Here is a 17,091-nt window from a genome sequence, read left to right on the forward strand (position 1 = left end):
AATATTTAGCTAGTTACAGTGGCGAGGAAAAACTTCCTCTTAACAGGCAGAAACCTCGAGCAGAACCAGACTCATGTTAGACAGCCATCATGCCTCGACCGAGTTGGGTCTTGAAAGAGGGATAGAGGAGAGTAAGAGAGAGGTGATAGACACAACATGATGACTGATTAATTGATTGATTTAGAGCTTAGTGATTTATAATTTCTAAAGCAGCTCTTCAAGGCATACAAATCTTGGAATTTGTCCTCTGATAATGAGTAAAATTTTGTGTAGGTCCCCCTACACTCATTTTCTCAGTTGTGACATTATATGTGCCAGTGAAGGTTTAATATCAATGCATCTCTTGCTCTTTTGAATGTCAGAGAATGTTACAAGGTAGTACCTTCAGATTTCCTGGTTTGTCCATCCAGCACAACTTTTAAAAATGATTGATTCCAACACAAAAATGCACACCTGTGTATTTATTATTATTATTATTATTATTATTATTATTATTATTATTATTATTATTATTATTATTATTATTATTATTTATAGTGTTTGAAATCAACAAATAATGGAATTTGGGTCTGAAAGGATCTGTGAAATGTTTATGACATTAACACAGGGGTCGATTGATCTTCCTTCGAGTGACTAATGGCTGCTTCCTTTTTTGTTCCACCTTAAATCAAGATCAATAACCAATGCTTCCCCACATTTATCCTCTAATGATTCTGTGCATCAAGGGTAGGAAAGCGATGCAAATTAAAACAAAAAACGTCTTCTATATAAAGCAGTTCAAAACAAATTAGGCTGATGCTATGGTCTGCATGTAAATGGAAACATCTGAATGAAAGTCCTCTCTCTTCATGAGTAGGAGAGGCACTGTTTGCATCATGTTTATCATAACGGTGGAGAAAAAGCTAGTTTGATGCTCATGTTGACATCATTTAAATGTGTATGGCAGAAGTCAGAGCCAAGTGTTACACAGCGGTATATCACAGCAGAAGCTGGCACAGAAAAGGTTCTACTACTATCTGTGTGAGGAAATGTCATTGGGGGCAGAGTCTGTGTTACTTGTCATCTGTGCACTTCCCTGTTTTCCTTATCTCACCTCTCTCTAGCTACAACTTCACTACCTGGCGAGCTCCCGAGGAGTAAAATAGATCTCAAAGTCAAACACAAAAGATTTCCTAAAGGCAGCAGAAAGATAAACTATGACAGGTGGCTTTTTGGATTAGTCTTGTCTTGCTGAAGAAGGGGAGGGAGGGAAGGAGGGAGGGAGGGGGCCGTGTGATCCGATAAACAAGCCATTTAAATGAAAAGGGGGAGGTGGGGGACAGATAAGGGGGAGGATAATTTTGAAAGCAGTGATCTAGTTCTCCACAAGAGTGTATCAGAAAAGCTCCCCAACACTTCACGCTACACTGCGTGCACACACACACACCTTTTGTGGATGACAAGCTTTTCTTCCTCCTTGGATTTGTACAGGCTCACTGCTCTTGGTAATTCCATCTAAAGCATGTGTGTGAGTGTGTGTATGCATGCACTCTCTTCAAAAGTCTGCCAGAGTTCTTCCTCCCACTACCTTTATAACACATGTTCCTCAAACAGGACAGGGTTTTGATTTGAGTACAGTTCTGTATTTAACACAGACTGAGCGTGCTTACACCTCGTCTTCTGTTAATCGTCAGGCAACCACTTCTCTCTTAAAGAAGAATCCAATATTTTCAAACCATGACCCTGTTTCTTTTTGATACTCATGTGTCCAAATTGCTCTACATCTAAGAAGTTTTGAGAGTGCTCCAGAAGATTGCTTCAGCTAGCACAGACTGCACTCACAGGGGGATCCTGGTCCCCTCTGCCCCTTTGTTGTGAAACTGAGGCTGAACCGGAATGGAAGCAACACTGTGCACCGCTACAAATGAGATCAATTTTACCACATAATTTAGCTCATTTCAGGAAAATCTGCTCCTATTACCACTGTTGGTGTAAGTGTTTGCTAAATATGGAAATGTTTCAGTACTTTGAGCACTATTTTCAACCGCATCACATACACGTTCCTCCGCCTGCAGCACACTGATCAGCTGTACAGCATGCAGCCACTTTGCGCGTCATCCTCTGGGTCAAGTATCTGTAGTGACTTTAAGCCAAAATCAATGTTGCCACTTCTGAAGGATGTGATGTTTCTGACTCCTGCTATCTAAAACTGGCTAACTTGCATGTATTCTAAAAATGAAAGTGAGGCTGATAAAAATGAAACAAACTAAGGTTTTTTTTCCAAAATAATAATAATAATAATTTTATTGGTAGAGCACTTTTCAAAAACCGAGTTACAAAGTGCTTTACATGGGCAGCAAAATAAAACAGGCAGATAATAAAAACACACAAGTCAAGGTAAAGAGATAAAACCTATTTTAAAAGACATAAAATTCCCCTAAAATAACTCTAAAGGAATACAATTATTTTTAAATATATATCTTAATACAGTTAAAATAAAATAAAGCCAAATAAAATTCAGATAAAATCCGGGAAGGCTCTGCGATAAAAGTATGTTTTAAGAAAGGAATTTAAAAGAGCTCCCTGAATCAGCAGACCTGATCCCCTCAGGCAGATGGTTCCAGTGTCAGACCCCTCACTGTGAACACTCTGTCCCCTTTAGTTTTCATTTTTTCTTTATTTGGAATGCACAGTAAACCTCTACCCGAGGATCTCAGTGCACTTTCGGCTCGTGGGTATTAAAAGGTCTGCTATATAGCTCAGAGCAAGACCATGTAGAGCTTTAAAAGTAATCAGTAAAATCTTAAAATCAATTCTAAAACATACTTCTCAAATCTTTATAAACCTGTTTACTAAAGCAAGAAACTTCTGCTAGCCTAAAAAAGTACAGAACTATGAAAAATTATGGCCAGAAAATCTGTTGCCCTCATTTCAACACACATGCTAAGATGCTAATTTACTCTAATTAGGTGCACTAGACAGCAGCACCAATTAACGACAGTAGGCCAATTAAAGGCACAGATATTCTGACCAGTGAGATGAACATAGAAAGACATTAAATTGAGAATGTAAAGTATTTAAAGGAATTCTAATCAAAAGTTATGACTGAGGCTCTTATTTCTGCAAAATGATATAAAGAAGGCAAAAAGACTTGAATTACTCCATGGCTCTAACAATATCTCAACACAATAAAATACCTCTCTGTATTTTATACTGGTGTATTAGTCGTATGGGTCACTTATACACTGTATGTTGCGGTAATCAGATGGCACATTCTACTCAGCTTAAAGCTGCTGTTGGTAGTCACAGAGTAAACATCTGTTCAGAGAGAGGGACTTCGAATGTCAACACTATCCCTCCCAAGCAGATTTCCTCTTATCCCCCAACACAGATCTGTAGTCATGATAGTTCCGGACCAATCGGAGGACGTAGTAGGGGCCGCCCCTTAACCAATCAGGACAGAGGATTGGAGATTAGCCAGGATTGGTCCGTGATAACGGGAACGAGGAGAATAATAACATTGCTTGATAAAAAAGGTATTGGAAACGCAAAGATTTCACAATAGTCTCAAATTACTTCACTTACAGATGAGTACTGATGGGCATTATGACCTTTTCTCCAAACCCAGTGATAGCAGCTTTAATTCCACCTCTTTATTTGTGCTTGTTTCTACAATAGCAAGAAGTTAGTTGGAGTCAGTATTTTCAATATGGCGACGGCCATCTCTGGGCTTCTTACCCCCTCTGTTTCCATGTTTTATAGTCCATGGATCCACCACAATCTTTGTGTGACACGATAAAACAGAAACACACCAATCTGTTGATGCAGCAGTAAGCCAAATAATTCACTGCTCTGCAAAAGTGAAAGTCGTGTATATCAATGTATTCTGGTGTGTTTGTAGAGAGTGATGTAACAGCTGTTTCTAGTATACAAAAGCAGCTTCCTGTGTAATGTTGTCAGACACTTCGAAACGAAAATCTGAGCCTGTCAGGGACAAAAATAAGAACTTTTAGTGGACACACTTCGATACTTGAAAGATTACGTCCCAGCCTGTTTCATGTCTTAAGGCAGAAGCAATCTACCAGATACAAAAATCATCTATTAGTTATTTTAGAGCACAAAGTATGTAACACCATTCAGACCAGGTTTTTGTTATTTGTCCAGCGAAAATAAATCTTCTCTCATATTAAATCCTGACAAAGAAATCAATTTTAACCTCATTAGTTTATGAAGCCACGGCTGGAGATTTTAAGCAGCACTATTTTAAACTAATTAGACCAAGAGGACTCACTTCCACTCTCCCATCTTGAGTTTGTTTGTTTTGCTGAGGAGGATAAACAGTGTGGAAGCGATTATTTCACCATCTGCTTTTGTTAGACACTTTGAAGACTTCCATCTGTATTTGCTCTGAAGTGTGGGGCGAGGGGGGGTTTGTATGGCAAACCAATCTACTTTGTGACCATAATATCAAACCTATTATCAAATGTAATGTATATGCAGCTTAATAGATTGACTTTGATGTGCTGTATATGTTCTGAGTCTGTTCTGTGTCCCTGTAGGTGTTGATGAGAGGGAGCTCGGTCAGGACGGAGCACAGGTGGAAGGTTTCGGGAAGATTTACCCCACTGCCCCGACATCACAGCAGCAGGAGGAGCACAGTGATGATGAGCACGATCTACCCTCAGACGTCATCTCCAGGAAGGAGCTAGAGAAAGGACGGCTGGCTAAAGATGGTAAGCATTTTGTCTTCTATCCAAGTGATTGTTCTCTAAGTGCAAGGGAGGTAATGTGTCCAAACATCAGGGGCTTTTCTTTTTTTAGTCGTTTCCTGTGGTTCATCCAACCCTAACGACAAGAAAAGTATCAGAAAAGTAAGATCTCTACTGGTCTTTGAGCGAGGATTTTAAAAAAGACTTTTAATTTCAAGATTGGAAAAGAGAAGTATGGATTAAAGGTTTCAGTCTGGAGAAGTTCTTCCAACAAACATCCAAACATATTTCCATGTGAGAATAAAAACTGCTGTGTTTCTTCCAGGCATTGCAGGCTGACACTGAACCATATAGAGTTCAAAAAAGTTTGAACATTTTTCTGTTTTAAACATCCCTAAGATTCTTTTACTCCCTCTGAATTATTTCTTCTGCGTAGTAGCGATGCAACAGGAACGGAAACAACAGCTGTAGTTTCTTTGAAATGCATATTAGAAAAATTTGGCAGTTAGTGTGAGCAGTGAGCGCCATCATGGCTGAACAATAAAGAAAAGTGCCAACTGCAGAAACAGCTCCTCTTCCTCAGAGTTAGTGAAGCTCTCGCTAAAAAGTTTAACATCCTGTTCCTTTCACGCAAATGAAAATCATGCCATGGTAGTAAAGATGGAGGAGAGATGCAGAATAGTTCTCAGTCGTAGGGATGTTAACAAGCTGCTAACTGTTCTTAGAGTGGGATTATTGCTTCTTCTGCCACCAAAATTTTGCAAAGGTGCTCTCTCACACATGTCCCTCACAGCGGGAAGTCTTCCCTGTCAGACGAGGGTGATTACATTTACATAAATAGTTTGTGTAAACAGACACATGTGACATCTTTGTCTTAGAAATGATTCTGCCTCTTCAGCTTTGGTTGTTTTTATTCATCCTTTTAATCGTCGATCTTCTGGGTTAACACCGGTCCCATAAAATAATCATTGTCATCACCCCCAACTGCATTCTCACATCTGCAATGCTGTTCTCTTGAGGAGATTTTACTCGGAAGTTTGGTGAATAAAATTCCAGATATAGTCGGAGTGAAAATTTTGGATGTTTGCGTTCACACATGCCACCCGCTCTGAAAATTTCGGAACATTTTCGGGAGTTGTGTGCGTATATGAACACAGCTAAAGTTAAGACAGCGACAGTTACAAAAGTTGTGTGATTAAACTAAAAACTCTTGAGGAAGTGTTAAAAACTGCAGTTCATCAAAGATCCACTTGAAGCTGGCTCCGGAAGTAGCGGAAACCACATACACACCAATTCAAAAAAGACGATCTTTACAGCAGAAACAAACATGTTTACAGCCTGGTACGAAAAACTAGTGTAGTCCGGATAGCTCATTTCTCGATCGGCACACACTGTAGGGGGGTGAATTTTTTTATAACACGGCAATTTCGAAGATATTGGGATTAAGAGTCTTCCAATGAGAGGCACAGCTGGCTTGATTGACAGGGGGGAACACTGTAGCTGTTGGCTAGGAGGCTCAAAGCCCGCCTCTTTACGTCATAATCGCTTGACAGCAACAATATGGTTGCTGCCGACGATTGGCCTCAAAACAGCTCTTCAGAAACAGATGGGTGACGTCACGGATACTACGTCCATATTTTATACAGTCTATGGTGACGACAAAGCAGAAACGCCTCAAACCTGCATTCTTCTAATGTCCAGCAGGGGAATTAAATCAGTAATCTAACCTTTTCCTAATGAGTTTTAAGGTCTCAGTCTTCAGTTTCAAGTCTTCTTCAATACAACATGATGTTTATGTTAGAATTGATAGTAAAATAGAAGATAAAGCAGTACATGTTGCAGTGATGGTGACCTACTGGATGTTTAAAAAGGCAACTGTTCTCTTCTAAACTCAAAATACAAGCTTAAATGTTAATTATATGTCAGTCATGTGTTCATAGCCTATATCTGCTCCCCTGAAATGTCAATGATATCAGTTATTAGAGAGATATTAAATCTCCTAGAGCTCCTAAAAATTCATAAAAAATCTTAAAAAGTCATAAAATGTATTATAAAATCAGATTTTTGCTTGTGGGAGGTCTTAAATTTGACAATGTTTGTTCTCCTTCTCAGAAAAGGCACTTTTTTATCTTTACTTGTGTCTTATAAAGGCAGAAACTTGATTTTCAGAAATATGCAGCAGACCTGTGACACAAGCTCTGGGGCTACACATTTTTATTCATATTCATGCACTGATTTACATTCATTTATAACTTCTGAAAGAAAAATAGTACTCAGAAATTACAACTTCAGCTGCATTTTTAAAAACAAATCCTTATTCAATCAGTGCTGAAGTCTAATCTCTGAAACTCTACACCACCTGAATCCACATTTGAGGATTTTTCTTCTATCTGTGCTCAAACACTAAGATGACAGAGCAGCGCTGAGATAAAAGTTCACATGTGGGAAACTAGATCATTACTAAACAGCCTTCTTGTTTCCAACTTCAAACACTAGAATGGTTTCTCCTCACTTTGTCACAAATAAGGCTCAAATATATCCTAGTTTTTTATTTTCTGCAAAGTTCATGAGCTAAATAAGTGTATTTCCATGTGCTATTTTCCACTGACACCCAACATTAAGGCGTGTTTCATGTTCAAATATAGGACACAGCGGCTGAGATATAAGTTAAAAATATAAAAATAAACTGGCTGGTGAGAGCTGGGATCAAACATAGCATCTCTGATTTCTTCAGTCCACTCTGTCTTTGAACCGGTCTGTACGCAGGAAGAGACAGCTCTGTGGTGCTTTGTACCTGTTTTTGAAATATTTTTTCTGCCTCTCTCTTATAACAGAGATAAAAAGGATGTCTGTGTTTAAAAATTATGAACCTGGAGAGCCGACCTGCAGACTGTACGTGAAGAATATTGCAAAGCAAGTGGAGGAGAAAGTAGGTGCATTTATAGCTGCTTGACCCACTTTTGTGTGTTTGTTTGCTTTACTGAATATGATGTTTATCCTGGAGATTTATCTTACTGCTAAACGCAATTATAAATACTTAGTTCTCTGTTATTGAATGGTAAAGTACAATTTAAGTTATAAACCTAAACTTGCCCAGACGATTAATTAATATTTTCATTTTACTTCTCTTCCAGGACCTGAAGTACATCTATGGGCGATACATCGACCCCTCATCAGAAGCCGAGAGAAACATGTATGTAAACAGCAGGCGACACAGAGAGCGTGTTACTGTACTCCGTCTTGTTTTCAGGAGCTATTTTTGACTGCCGTAATTTGTTCCTTTCCTCCTGAGAGTCAGTAATTCATGCTGACTCTGTGTTGTGATATTAATAAGAATCTAACCTGACACAGGGATCATGAGGGACATTTTCTGTTTGTGCATCAGCAGAACCTGAAATGAATATTCCACCTGAGTCATCAAACTGAGCTTATGTTGAGTAGCGGGCAAGACTCTGAACACGGATGTAGGTGATGGACATTGGGATGCAGCTCAGCCACAGAAAGAGTTTGTCCTTTTGTAACCTGAATACAAACCATTTGAGAGTTAGTTAGTAAGATTAACATGCTTTGTGCATTCATGTTATCTGTTCTTACGAGGGAAGGAAAGGAATCTTGTGAGGCTGTTGAAAATCGTTACACATTAGGAATGATTCAAATCAGTGAGATGAAAGTAGCATATAGAAAACCTTTTTAAACAGCAGAGGGCGATATCTGCCTTTGACTCCTCTTACTGAACATCAGTACATCTCTTCTGTCTGTAGCTGAATAGATGCTTGCAGACATGGCAGCAGCAGGTGAAGATTTTGCAGTTGAGGATGCACCACCACATTTAGACGATACCTGGGCAGCCAGACAAAGGAGACTTGACCACCTTTCAGAATAAAAGGTGGGGAGTAATGTCTCAGACCTGCTGCTCAGGTAACAGAGAGAGGGAGAGAGATTACTTGACAGACAACATTATGACAACGTAAGAGCTTATGTCTCTTAATACTTGAAGCTTGAACATAAACTGTGTTCATTACACCTTAGGAGAACTGTGACACAAAATCATGTTGTGATTCCAGCATTAGGGGTTAACTAATATTGGGTTTTCAGGACCAATACTGATACCAATTATTTATTTATTTTTAAACTTTATTTATGAAGTTGTGGGTTTATACAACATATCAACATGAACACACATATATCGACAAACTGAACTCGTACAGACAATACCCACATTAACCCCGACCAAGAGCAAATCCTAAATACAGAGCAACAAAGGAGATTCAAAAAGAGGAATAAACAGAAATAACCAAAATGACAATGCAACAGATGGTAATAATAATAATAAAAACATTAAAATTAAAAAAGAATGATAGAATTTTTTTTTTAAAATATAAAAAAATAAGAAAAAGGAGCGATAATCTGACATTAAGTGAAATATAGCAATTGACACATATTGACAAGTAGCAAGGAAGGCAACACCCAGATATATTGAGGAAAACTGACACCAATTATTAGCTGATATTTGAAACTGATATGCATTTACAGTAAAGATTTAAAAATGCATGTCAAAATTTAGAATGCAGACCTGGCATTCATAAAAACCAGGCTACTTCACTACTTATTACTACAAATGAATAACAGTCAGCAACACATGTGACACATGTTTAACCCCTAAAACTGTACACCTTGCCAATAAGGTGCACTTTAGGTAAAATTAAATGCCAATACAGATAATTGGCATGTGGAATATCAGCCCCTGGTAATCCTCCAGGCCAATTATCGGTCAACCCCTTCCCAGCATTGTTACATCTCTTGTTCCTAGCCTCCCTATCTTTACCCAACATCTTCTCATTTGCACAATGTACAAAGGCCGTCAAGATAAATGCTTAATGGACTTGTACTTATATAATGCTTCTGACCACTCAAAGCACTTTTACACTACTCATCACATTCACCCATTTACACCACATTCACTCACTGATGGTAGAGGCTTCTATAGTAAGGGACCATCAGTATTAGCTAATCTTATTCATACACATTCACACACCGCTGAACAACAGAGGGAGCAATTTGGAGTTCAGTGTCTTGCCCAAGGACACTTCGGCATGTGACTGCCAGAGCTGGAATGGAACTGCCAACCTTTCGATTGAGAGACGACTGACTATCCACTGAGCCACAGCCGCCCTTTCTCGATTACGCATTAGGAAAAACTCAGTTATGTTGCTATTATGTAGAACTAGCCAAGTTAGAAACACCGGTTTGGAAAGGTAAACCACGACACAGATTTTGTTCTTCATTAGGTCTGGCAGACAGATTTAAAGTATGAGTCCCTAACTTTAAATCCTTCAATGTTCAGTTTTGTGTCATGGGCAGTGAAAAGTTTAGAAACACAGAAAAGGGTTACCCACTGAGAGTTGGAAGATGTGTGGCAGGAAAGTAAAGAAATATTCTCTGATGCATTCAACCTTTACTGTGATATCTCATTTTAAATGTTAGTATAGCCAAATCCACACCTCAGCTGCTGTCATCAATCTGCATTTGTGTTGACTTGCTCAGACATCACAATCATTAAGAATAGGTCAGCGTGGCAGCTTGAGATTGGTTAACATTTAGTGTTTAAAGCTGAGGTTGACTTATGGTTTCAAATGTGTTCAGCTGGGCAACAACAAAAAACAGACTAATGACTTGGTCAATGCTGGACAAATCTGTGACTCCAGCTTTAGAAATGTGAAAATTTTTTAAGGCAGGATTGTTTGATTCTGAAGCAGCGTGTGCTCTCGCTTCTCTTTCCTAGTGGACATGACAATTAACAATGTTTATTTCTAACATCACCTCTAGAGACGGAAAAAGCTGCCAGATTGAAGTGAACACGTCATCTGCATACACAGTGCACACTTTGGTGTTCAAAAAAGCTCACTGACAACCAGCAGTTTCCCTTCAAGAAAGAAATGCAGTCACAGCCAGCAGTCTAAGGCTGCAGCACTGAAAAGACAAGACCCACAGATTTGTTTACACCTTATTGGCGAACCCTGTTCATGTGGCTGCAGAGGCAGATAACATTTTTTTCATTTTTAGCTTCTGTACAATGTTGACTGGGCTCAGCCACAAGCCTCAGCTGATGATGTCATGTCCCTGCTCTGGTTCTTCCTCAGGTTTGACATTGTGCTAATGAAGGAGGGGCGAATGAAAGGGCAGGCCTTCGTAGGACTCCCCAGTGAGCAGGGTGCAGAGAAAGCCCTGCGGGAAACCAACGGCTACGTTCTGTTTGACAAACCCCTCGTCGTCGTATCCTTTTTAATCCTCTGACCAAGAAGAACAAGGGCGAGGGATATATGAGGGCTGGAATTCCAGGTTGTGTGTTGATTTGGTGTGAAGAGCTGCATATATAGATAGATATGTATCATGTCTGCTTATTTAATTGACAATTACTCAAGAGAAGCTCTTCAAATGAGAAGTATGCTCATTTGCACACATAGAGGAGGCTTTTTTTCATACAAAAATAACAAGCTCTACCTGCAGAATACAGCCCTCAGGCACAAAAGATATATTTTACAGATGTCTGGGTTCATTTTGTGGTGAGATATCCACCTCCATTTCCACATCACAGGGCTATTTTGAGATTGAGAGTTAAGGAGATGCAATATTTTAGCACACCACGTTTAAAATGATGTATAAATCCCTAATAATTTTCCCACTTCTTGATTGTTAAAATACAGAAACATTAAAATCAAGTAAAGACAAGTGTTCAGGATGGATCAAAAGTCACAGCTTGTAAATAAAGGGGCATGTTAAAGTGGATGGTGGTGATAACTAAGTTGACCCCTCCCCTCACAGATGTGTTATTGGCACTGCTCCTCCCTGCCTTCAGGAGGAGCCGGACTAATTTCTGGCAGCCCTGAGGCACCACCTGCTCCTCCTCCAATAACTGCTCATCAACTTTTGAACCTGTCTAATGCAACAAGGCTATCGATGGGGTTTTAATGTGACACCATCTGACCAATGAGCTCTGAGACGGCTCATTAGTGTTAGAGTTCAAAGTATAAACAGTGAGGTCGAGAATGCAATTTACCTGGAGGTGTTGTCCTGCTGTCCGACACAGATTTGTAATTTCGTCACATTGTAAGAGCTGCTTTGGAGGCTATACATTTGAAAGGACTTTCAGATGTTTGAGGCTCTGTGTTGGATGCACAAGCTTCCAGACTTGCAGATATCGTGATATGCAATAACATAACAGAGCTGAAACATTACTTTGAAGACACACTTCCTTTCAGCTTTACTTTTCTGATTTAACTTCTGAAAATTGAGGAAAGTTGGTTAAAAAAAACAGCAGTGTTGAGTGAGGAGGAGAACTCTGGATGGTGAGTTGTGCAGACTGCAGTAGTGTGTGAGCCCCTGGTATACTCTGTAAGTATACTTCAAGTTTGCCTATGAGCTCAGTGTGTGATTTAAGGTGATCTTCATATTTTAGTTTGAATTCTGTTTGGAGCATGAAGAACTGGAGTAAAGGTTCATCCTGGTACAGATGTTTTTTTAAGCAGTTGATAGAGGACAGCCGGTCCCAGTTGAGATTCAGTATAATGATTTTTTCAGTGCTGGCCTGAGACTGCAGGATGACGCTTCCCAGAAAATCCTCAAAGAGCTTGCTGTTAATAATTGTTGAGCTGAAGGAAGCACCTGCACAAATGCTCCTTTATTAACAAACTGTGCTTCTGTCTGCTTCTTGAATGTTCCACGCTGTCAAAGTGGCAAACAGTTCATCAGTCTGGGAACTTACCAAGCTCTTGTTGAGTTAGCGAGCCACACTCAGGAGATCGAGACACTTTGCTCTTCTTATGAGGTCCAACTGTTTCAGCAGTTGTCTTTTGGCATTTATGTGCAAACAGCTTTGACCTTTTCTCAAGTTAAATTTGGCAAGTTTAATAAGGTGGCGTGTCCCTGTGGCTCAAAGCTGCTGCTTTCAACTTTTGGACTAAAACATGATGACATTTGACGGTAATGTAAGCTTTCAGCCTGTGAACTTGTGCCTTCTGCTGAAATGGCTTTTTAATGAGGATGATGTTTTGTATGTAAAATCTCAAGGTCTGAAATTCAAGTATTTTTAAACCTGAGCACTATTATTACATCAGTCTATTGATTTAAGTAGAAATGTCATCTTAAAGCTAGGGTTGGTAGTCACGGAAAACTAGCATGAATTTGAATGTAGCATTTCCTTGGGACTCCGTCGAACCCCTCCCCTCGGAGCTCCTCCAAAACGACGCCCCCGCTCACATCCACGAGTGCCGCAGCTTTGCGACCATATGATCGTGACTGATTCAAAACCGGTCCTCAGCACACTGTTTGTGTTTGGCACTACGTCAACTCATGTCTCACTCAGCGGTAAAAAAACACCAAAACATTCTCATAGTGAAAGTTAAAAACACAAACAAACATGAAATGAACGCGAAGGAGGCAGGCAGAACAGCAGGACGGGATTTGATTGGTTTCATAATTTGGCTCCTGATGGCAGGGATTGGTTGGTGTTTTCCCAGGTTTACTCCGGCTGTAGATAGCAGCTTTTTTTCCGCTCTTTTTTAAGAACACAGTATGTATTGATTGCCATCGGGACATAAAGATCATTTTAACCAGTATAACAAAAAGTGTATCTAAATCTGACTACCAACCCCAGCTTTAATGAACGATGGAGTTCCTGGTCTACTGCTGCCTCAGTTGGTTTGTTTGTGATACTGTGTGACTGTGGCATAATAATTAATTATCCAACACAATATTTCTTTGACAAATGATAACACTAAACATACCAATCAAGGCAGCAAAAGACAAATAACTCCTGTGATCTGTGAGATAAAAGTCCTGTTTTTGTCAGTGTAGCCAGCTGTTTCTGTTTAAAAAAAATCATCTTCCTCTTCAACAGCTGAATGTCACAGTTGATTTTTAAAAGAGGGGACATCCAACATGCCTTCTCTGATCAGACTTGCTCATTACTGATGTGCTCCCATGATAAACAAGGTCTGCTTTACAAACCTCATGGGCAGTCCTTGACTCCTTTTCTTCGTAGCGTTGCGGCTGAAATGCTCCCAGACTTTAAAGTTTTAGGACTCAGTGGTGCTGCCTCGGCCGCTGGTGTTTTGCTCTGTTTTGTGTTCCCGTCACTTTCCAGTCGCCGTTTTCATGTGCACCACTCAACGGAGATAGTAGGGAGAAGAGATGGCTCAGTCCTCAGCGACTCGGCTCTAGAAAATTATGTCCACTCACAAAAACATGTGCAACGATGTAACCATTAAATTAAGAATTTAGTTTGCCAGCATTTAATTTCGTTAGCGATTTTTGTTGAAATGTTTACCAACTAATGCATCCACATAAAATCCTCTTTTAAAAGAAGTTTGAGGGTCCTGCCACACAAAGAAAGTGATCATCTAAAGAGGCAGCATATCTCATATCCTGAGCTGAGGAGGACAAAACATTAACATTTAACTTGTTTATTTGGCTCACATCACGATAAACAAAACGCTTCCAGCAAGATGAAGCACCCTACTTAGACTCTTAACTGATGAAGTGCAACCTTCCCCTCCAACTGAACAGTGAATGTAAAGCTTTTAACCTCTTATGTTTGACATGTTTCTGCTTAGAGACCTTAACTCTAAACTCGCAGCAATTTGCCAGATCTGCAAGACCGAAACAAGAGACCACAGACACCAAGAGAGGAGGGAGACAACGATGAGCACGACAGGTGAGTGAGACGGGTGATCTGCTCGAGGACAATATTATACTGAATGCTTTTTTTGTTCTGATGTCTGTACTGTTTTTATAGAACAGGACATATAACAGGTCCTTATAATGACTTTCTTTTTACATCTGTGCTTACACTTGTGTAGTTGAGATGCAGAGGCTTGAATTTGTGGCCCAGCAGAACCATTTGTATCCTTAATGTGGAATATCCTTTGGGGAAAATGGGGGCAGTTTATCTCTAGTTATTTTTGCCCAGTCAGATATATGAGCCTTGAATTATGGTGTAAATTTTAAAGGACCACGTAGCATGCTTTTTTTGTTGCTAGCTTTATCATATGTGATCTGGAAAACTTTTGACTCTAAGGTCTGTATACCTGCCTCACGTTTCTCCTTGTTTGGCTGAATTTCAGGTGATGGTGTCTGATGTCATCTTCTTCATTTATTACTCAATAAAACAGCATTTTTATTAAATCAACTTTTGTCATGTTTTCTGACCACAGCCTCAAAAATATGTCAAATTTTTGGAACACTTCAGTCAAACTATCATACCTGAGTATTTCAAATCCTGACAGGTGAGTGAATCAGACTGGCGAGGGTATATGAGATCTGGATTGGCTCTGCAGCAGATGGTGAGCTGTCAACACCAGCGCTGAAACCCAGAGTCCAGAGGAGACAGCAAACAAAGCGAGCAGACTGCAGACTGAAGGAAATTACCAGGCCTGGGTTAGCTTACCTTTAGAGTCCCTGGCTGCTCCAGTCTTTGTGATTACAGAGAGCAAACCTCGGAGAGTGAATAAGTTCTCTCAGCAGCCATCATAACGGAAGATTTGGAAATCTGATTGGTTTTTCCTTCTCTCGTGGTACAAATGCTGCTGGAGGGGCTCAAGGTGCTTGTCAATCACAGCTCGGGTAAAGTTTGTGACGTCTGAGGAGGGAAAACATTAAACTGCTGTTGTGTGGGGCTGGCTGAATGTGGTGATGCTTGGTTCTGTTTTGGCGTTTCGGTCACACAATCCACCTTCAAGTTTTAGACCACATCAAGTCTTTACAATGACAATACAGTAACCTTTGTACTCTACATTGAACCCCATAACATAACATTGTCATCCCAGTTTCCCAGTGTGTTACAGCCATAGACTGTATAAAATATGGACGTAGTATCCATGACGTCACCCATCTGTTTCTGAAGAGCTGTTTTGAGGCCAATTGGCGGCGGCAGCCATATTGCTGCTGTCGAGTGATTGTGACGTAAAGAGGCGGTCTTTGAGCCTCCTAGCCAACAGCTACAGTGTTCCTGCAGTCAGCTGTGCCTCTCATTGGAGGACTCTTAATCTCAATATCTTCGAAATTGCAGTGTTAGAAAAAAATGTACCCCCTCACAGTGTGAGCTGATCAAGAAATGAGCCATCCAGACTAGACTTGTCTTTTGTACCAGGCTGTAAACATGTTTATTTCTGCTGTAAAGATCGTCTTTTTTGAATTTGTGTGTATGTGGTTTCCGGTACTTCCGGAGCCAGCCTCAAGCAGATCCTCGGTGAACTGCAGTTTTTAGCGGTTCAGCATTGGACTCATATTTTTAAACCAGAGGTTGCCGCTTGGTTACAGCATTGTGGAACCGCACAAACTGCACAAGCTTAATGTACACACACTCTGACTGCTGTTCTGCTCTATCTGCTGCAACTCTTACATTGAGGCCATTATACCTCTGTTAAACCTCTCAGTGGTGGAACCATTAAATATAAAAAGATGGAAAACATGACATCGTCTTCAAAGCGAAGCCAAAATATTCTAAGCTTCCCCTACTGAATGGCCGCAGAACATTTCATAAAGCCCGCCCCAAACTTTATTTTTCCAGTCACGTTGGTTTGGGAAACAGTGAGCCTAAACTTCCTCTGAACAAGTACAAAATTCTATTAAAGGAACTCTTCACTTTTTTTTAAAGCAGGGTTGTATGAGTTACATGTCACCAGTTAGTGTACTAGCCACAATGGATGCCAGTCAGCTCGGCCCCCTCAATGAGAAACTGCCGGGAGAAACGGCATGCAAACTAGGCTGCAGTTTTCTACCTAGTCTGCCATGTAATTTAACTAATTTTAAGAGACTCCGACCCAAGCACTGATCTCGGTGTAAGTGTACCATCTACTGAGACAGTTTTCAGCACTTTATTTTGCCATCAGAAAGCCCATTTGTTTTTGCAGTACTTGCAGACACAACATGGATGTGCTCTTCTGCCTGCAGCAAACAGAAACCTCAAGTAGAATCAGACTGATTGGTGAACAGAAATCTATCAAGACTGGAAAGTGGAATGGAAGAAGAGACAAAAAGAGATGGAAGGAAAAAAAACGATCCGAGCAGAAACAACAATAGTAATACAGACTTGTGGCTTCAATGCCAATAAATAAGCAAAATGTAGCTTTGTGTTTTCAAAGGTACCCCTAACCCGAAAAATGTACTGCCCTGAACAAGACATAAATCTGGTATTAAATCGTATGGAATTCAAAATAACTGTCAAGTCAGAAGACACAAATGCTCTGCGGATAACCAAGAATATCTCTCCAGCTGTCATGTAGCGTTGGTTCTTACACATGTTCCTGTTCAGATCTGACAGAAGGAGAAATGGTTTAAAAGAAACCTGTTCAATTTGAAAAAGGCTGATTTAACACTGTATTAAATTTCGCCCAAATATTACCCC

The 17,091-nt window shown here is 40.0% G+C and overlaps 1 protein-coding gene across 2 annotated transcripts in view; it reads left to right on the top strand.

Annotated features, from left to right (window-relative positions):
* rnpc3 (RNA-binding region (RNP1, RRM) containing 3) overlaps window positions 1-14,874 on the top strand; it is a 28,267-nt gene extending 13,393 nt beyond the window's left edge. The window contains exons 11-16 of one of the 2 annotated variants that reach the window (XM_034706192.1): window positions 4,539-4,712; window positions 7,523-7,617; window positions 7,823-7,881; window positions 10,829-10,961; window positions 14,323-14,400; window positions 14,546-14,874. In XM_034706192.1, the coding sequence (XP_034562083.1) occupies window positions 4,539-4,712; window positions 7,523-7,617; window positions 7,823-7,881; window positions 10,829-10,961; window positions 14,323-14,391 (530 nt within the window). In that variant the 3' untranslated portion in view covers window positions 14,392-14,400; window positions 14,546-14,874. The remainder of the gene's footprint in view (window positions 1-4,538; window positions 4,713-7,522; window positions 7,618-7,822; window positions 7,882-10,828; window positions 10,962-14,322; window positions 14,401-14,545) is intronic. The other variant, XM_034706191.1, reaches the window with a different exon arrangement.
* The last annotated feature ends 2,217 nt before the right edge of the window (window positions 14,875-17,091 follow it).

Source organism: Notolabrus celidotus, chromosome 17, assembly GCF_009762535.1.
Source record: "Notolabrus celidotus isolate fNotCel1 chromosome 17, fNotCel1.pri, whole genome shotgun sequence".
Classification (NCBI taxonomy): domain Eukaryota; kingdom Metazoa; phylum Chordata; class Actinopteri; order Labriformes; family Labridae; genus Notolabrus; species Notolabrus celidotus.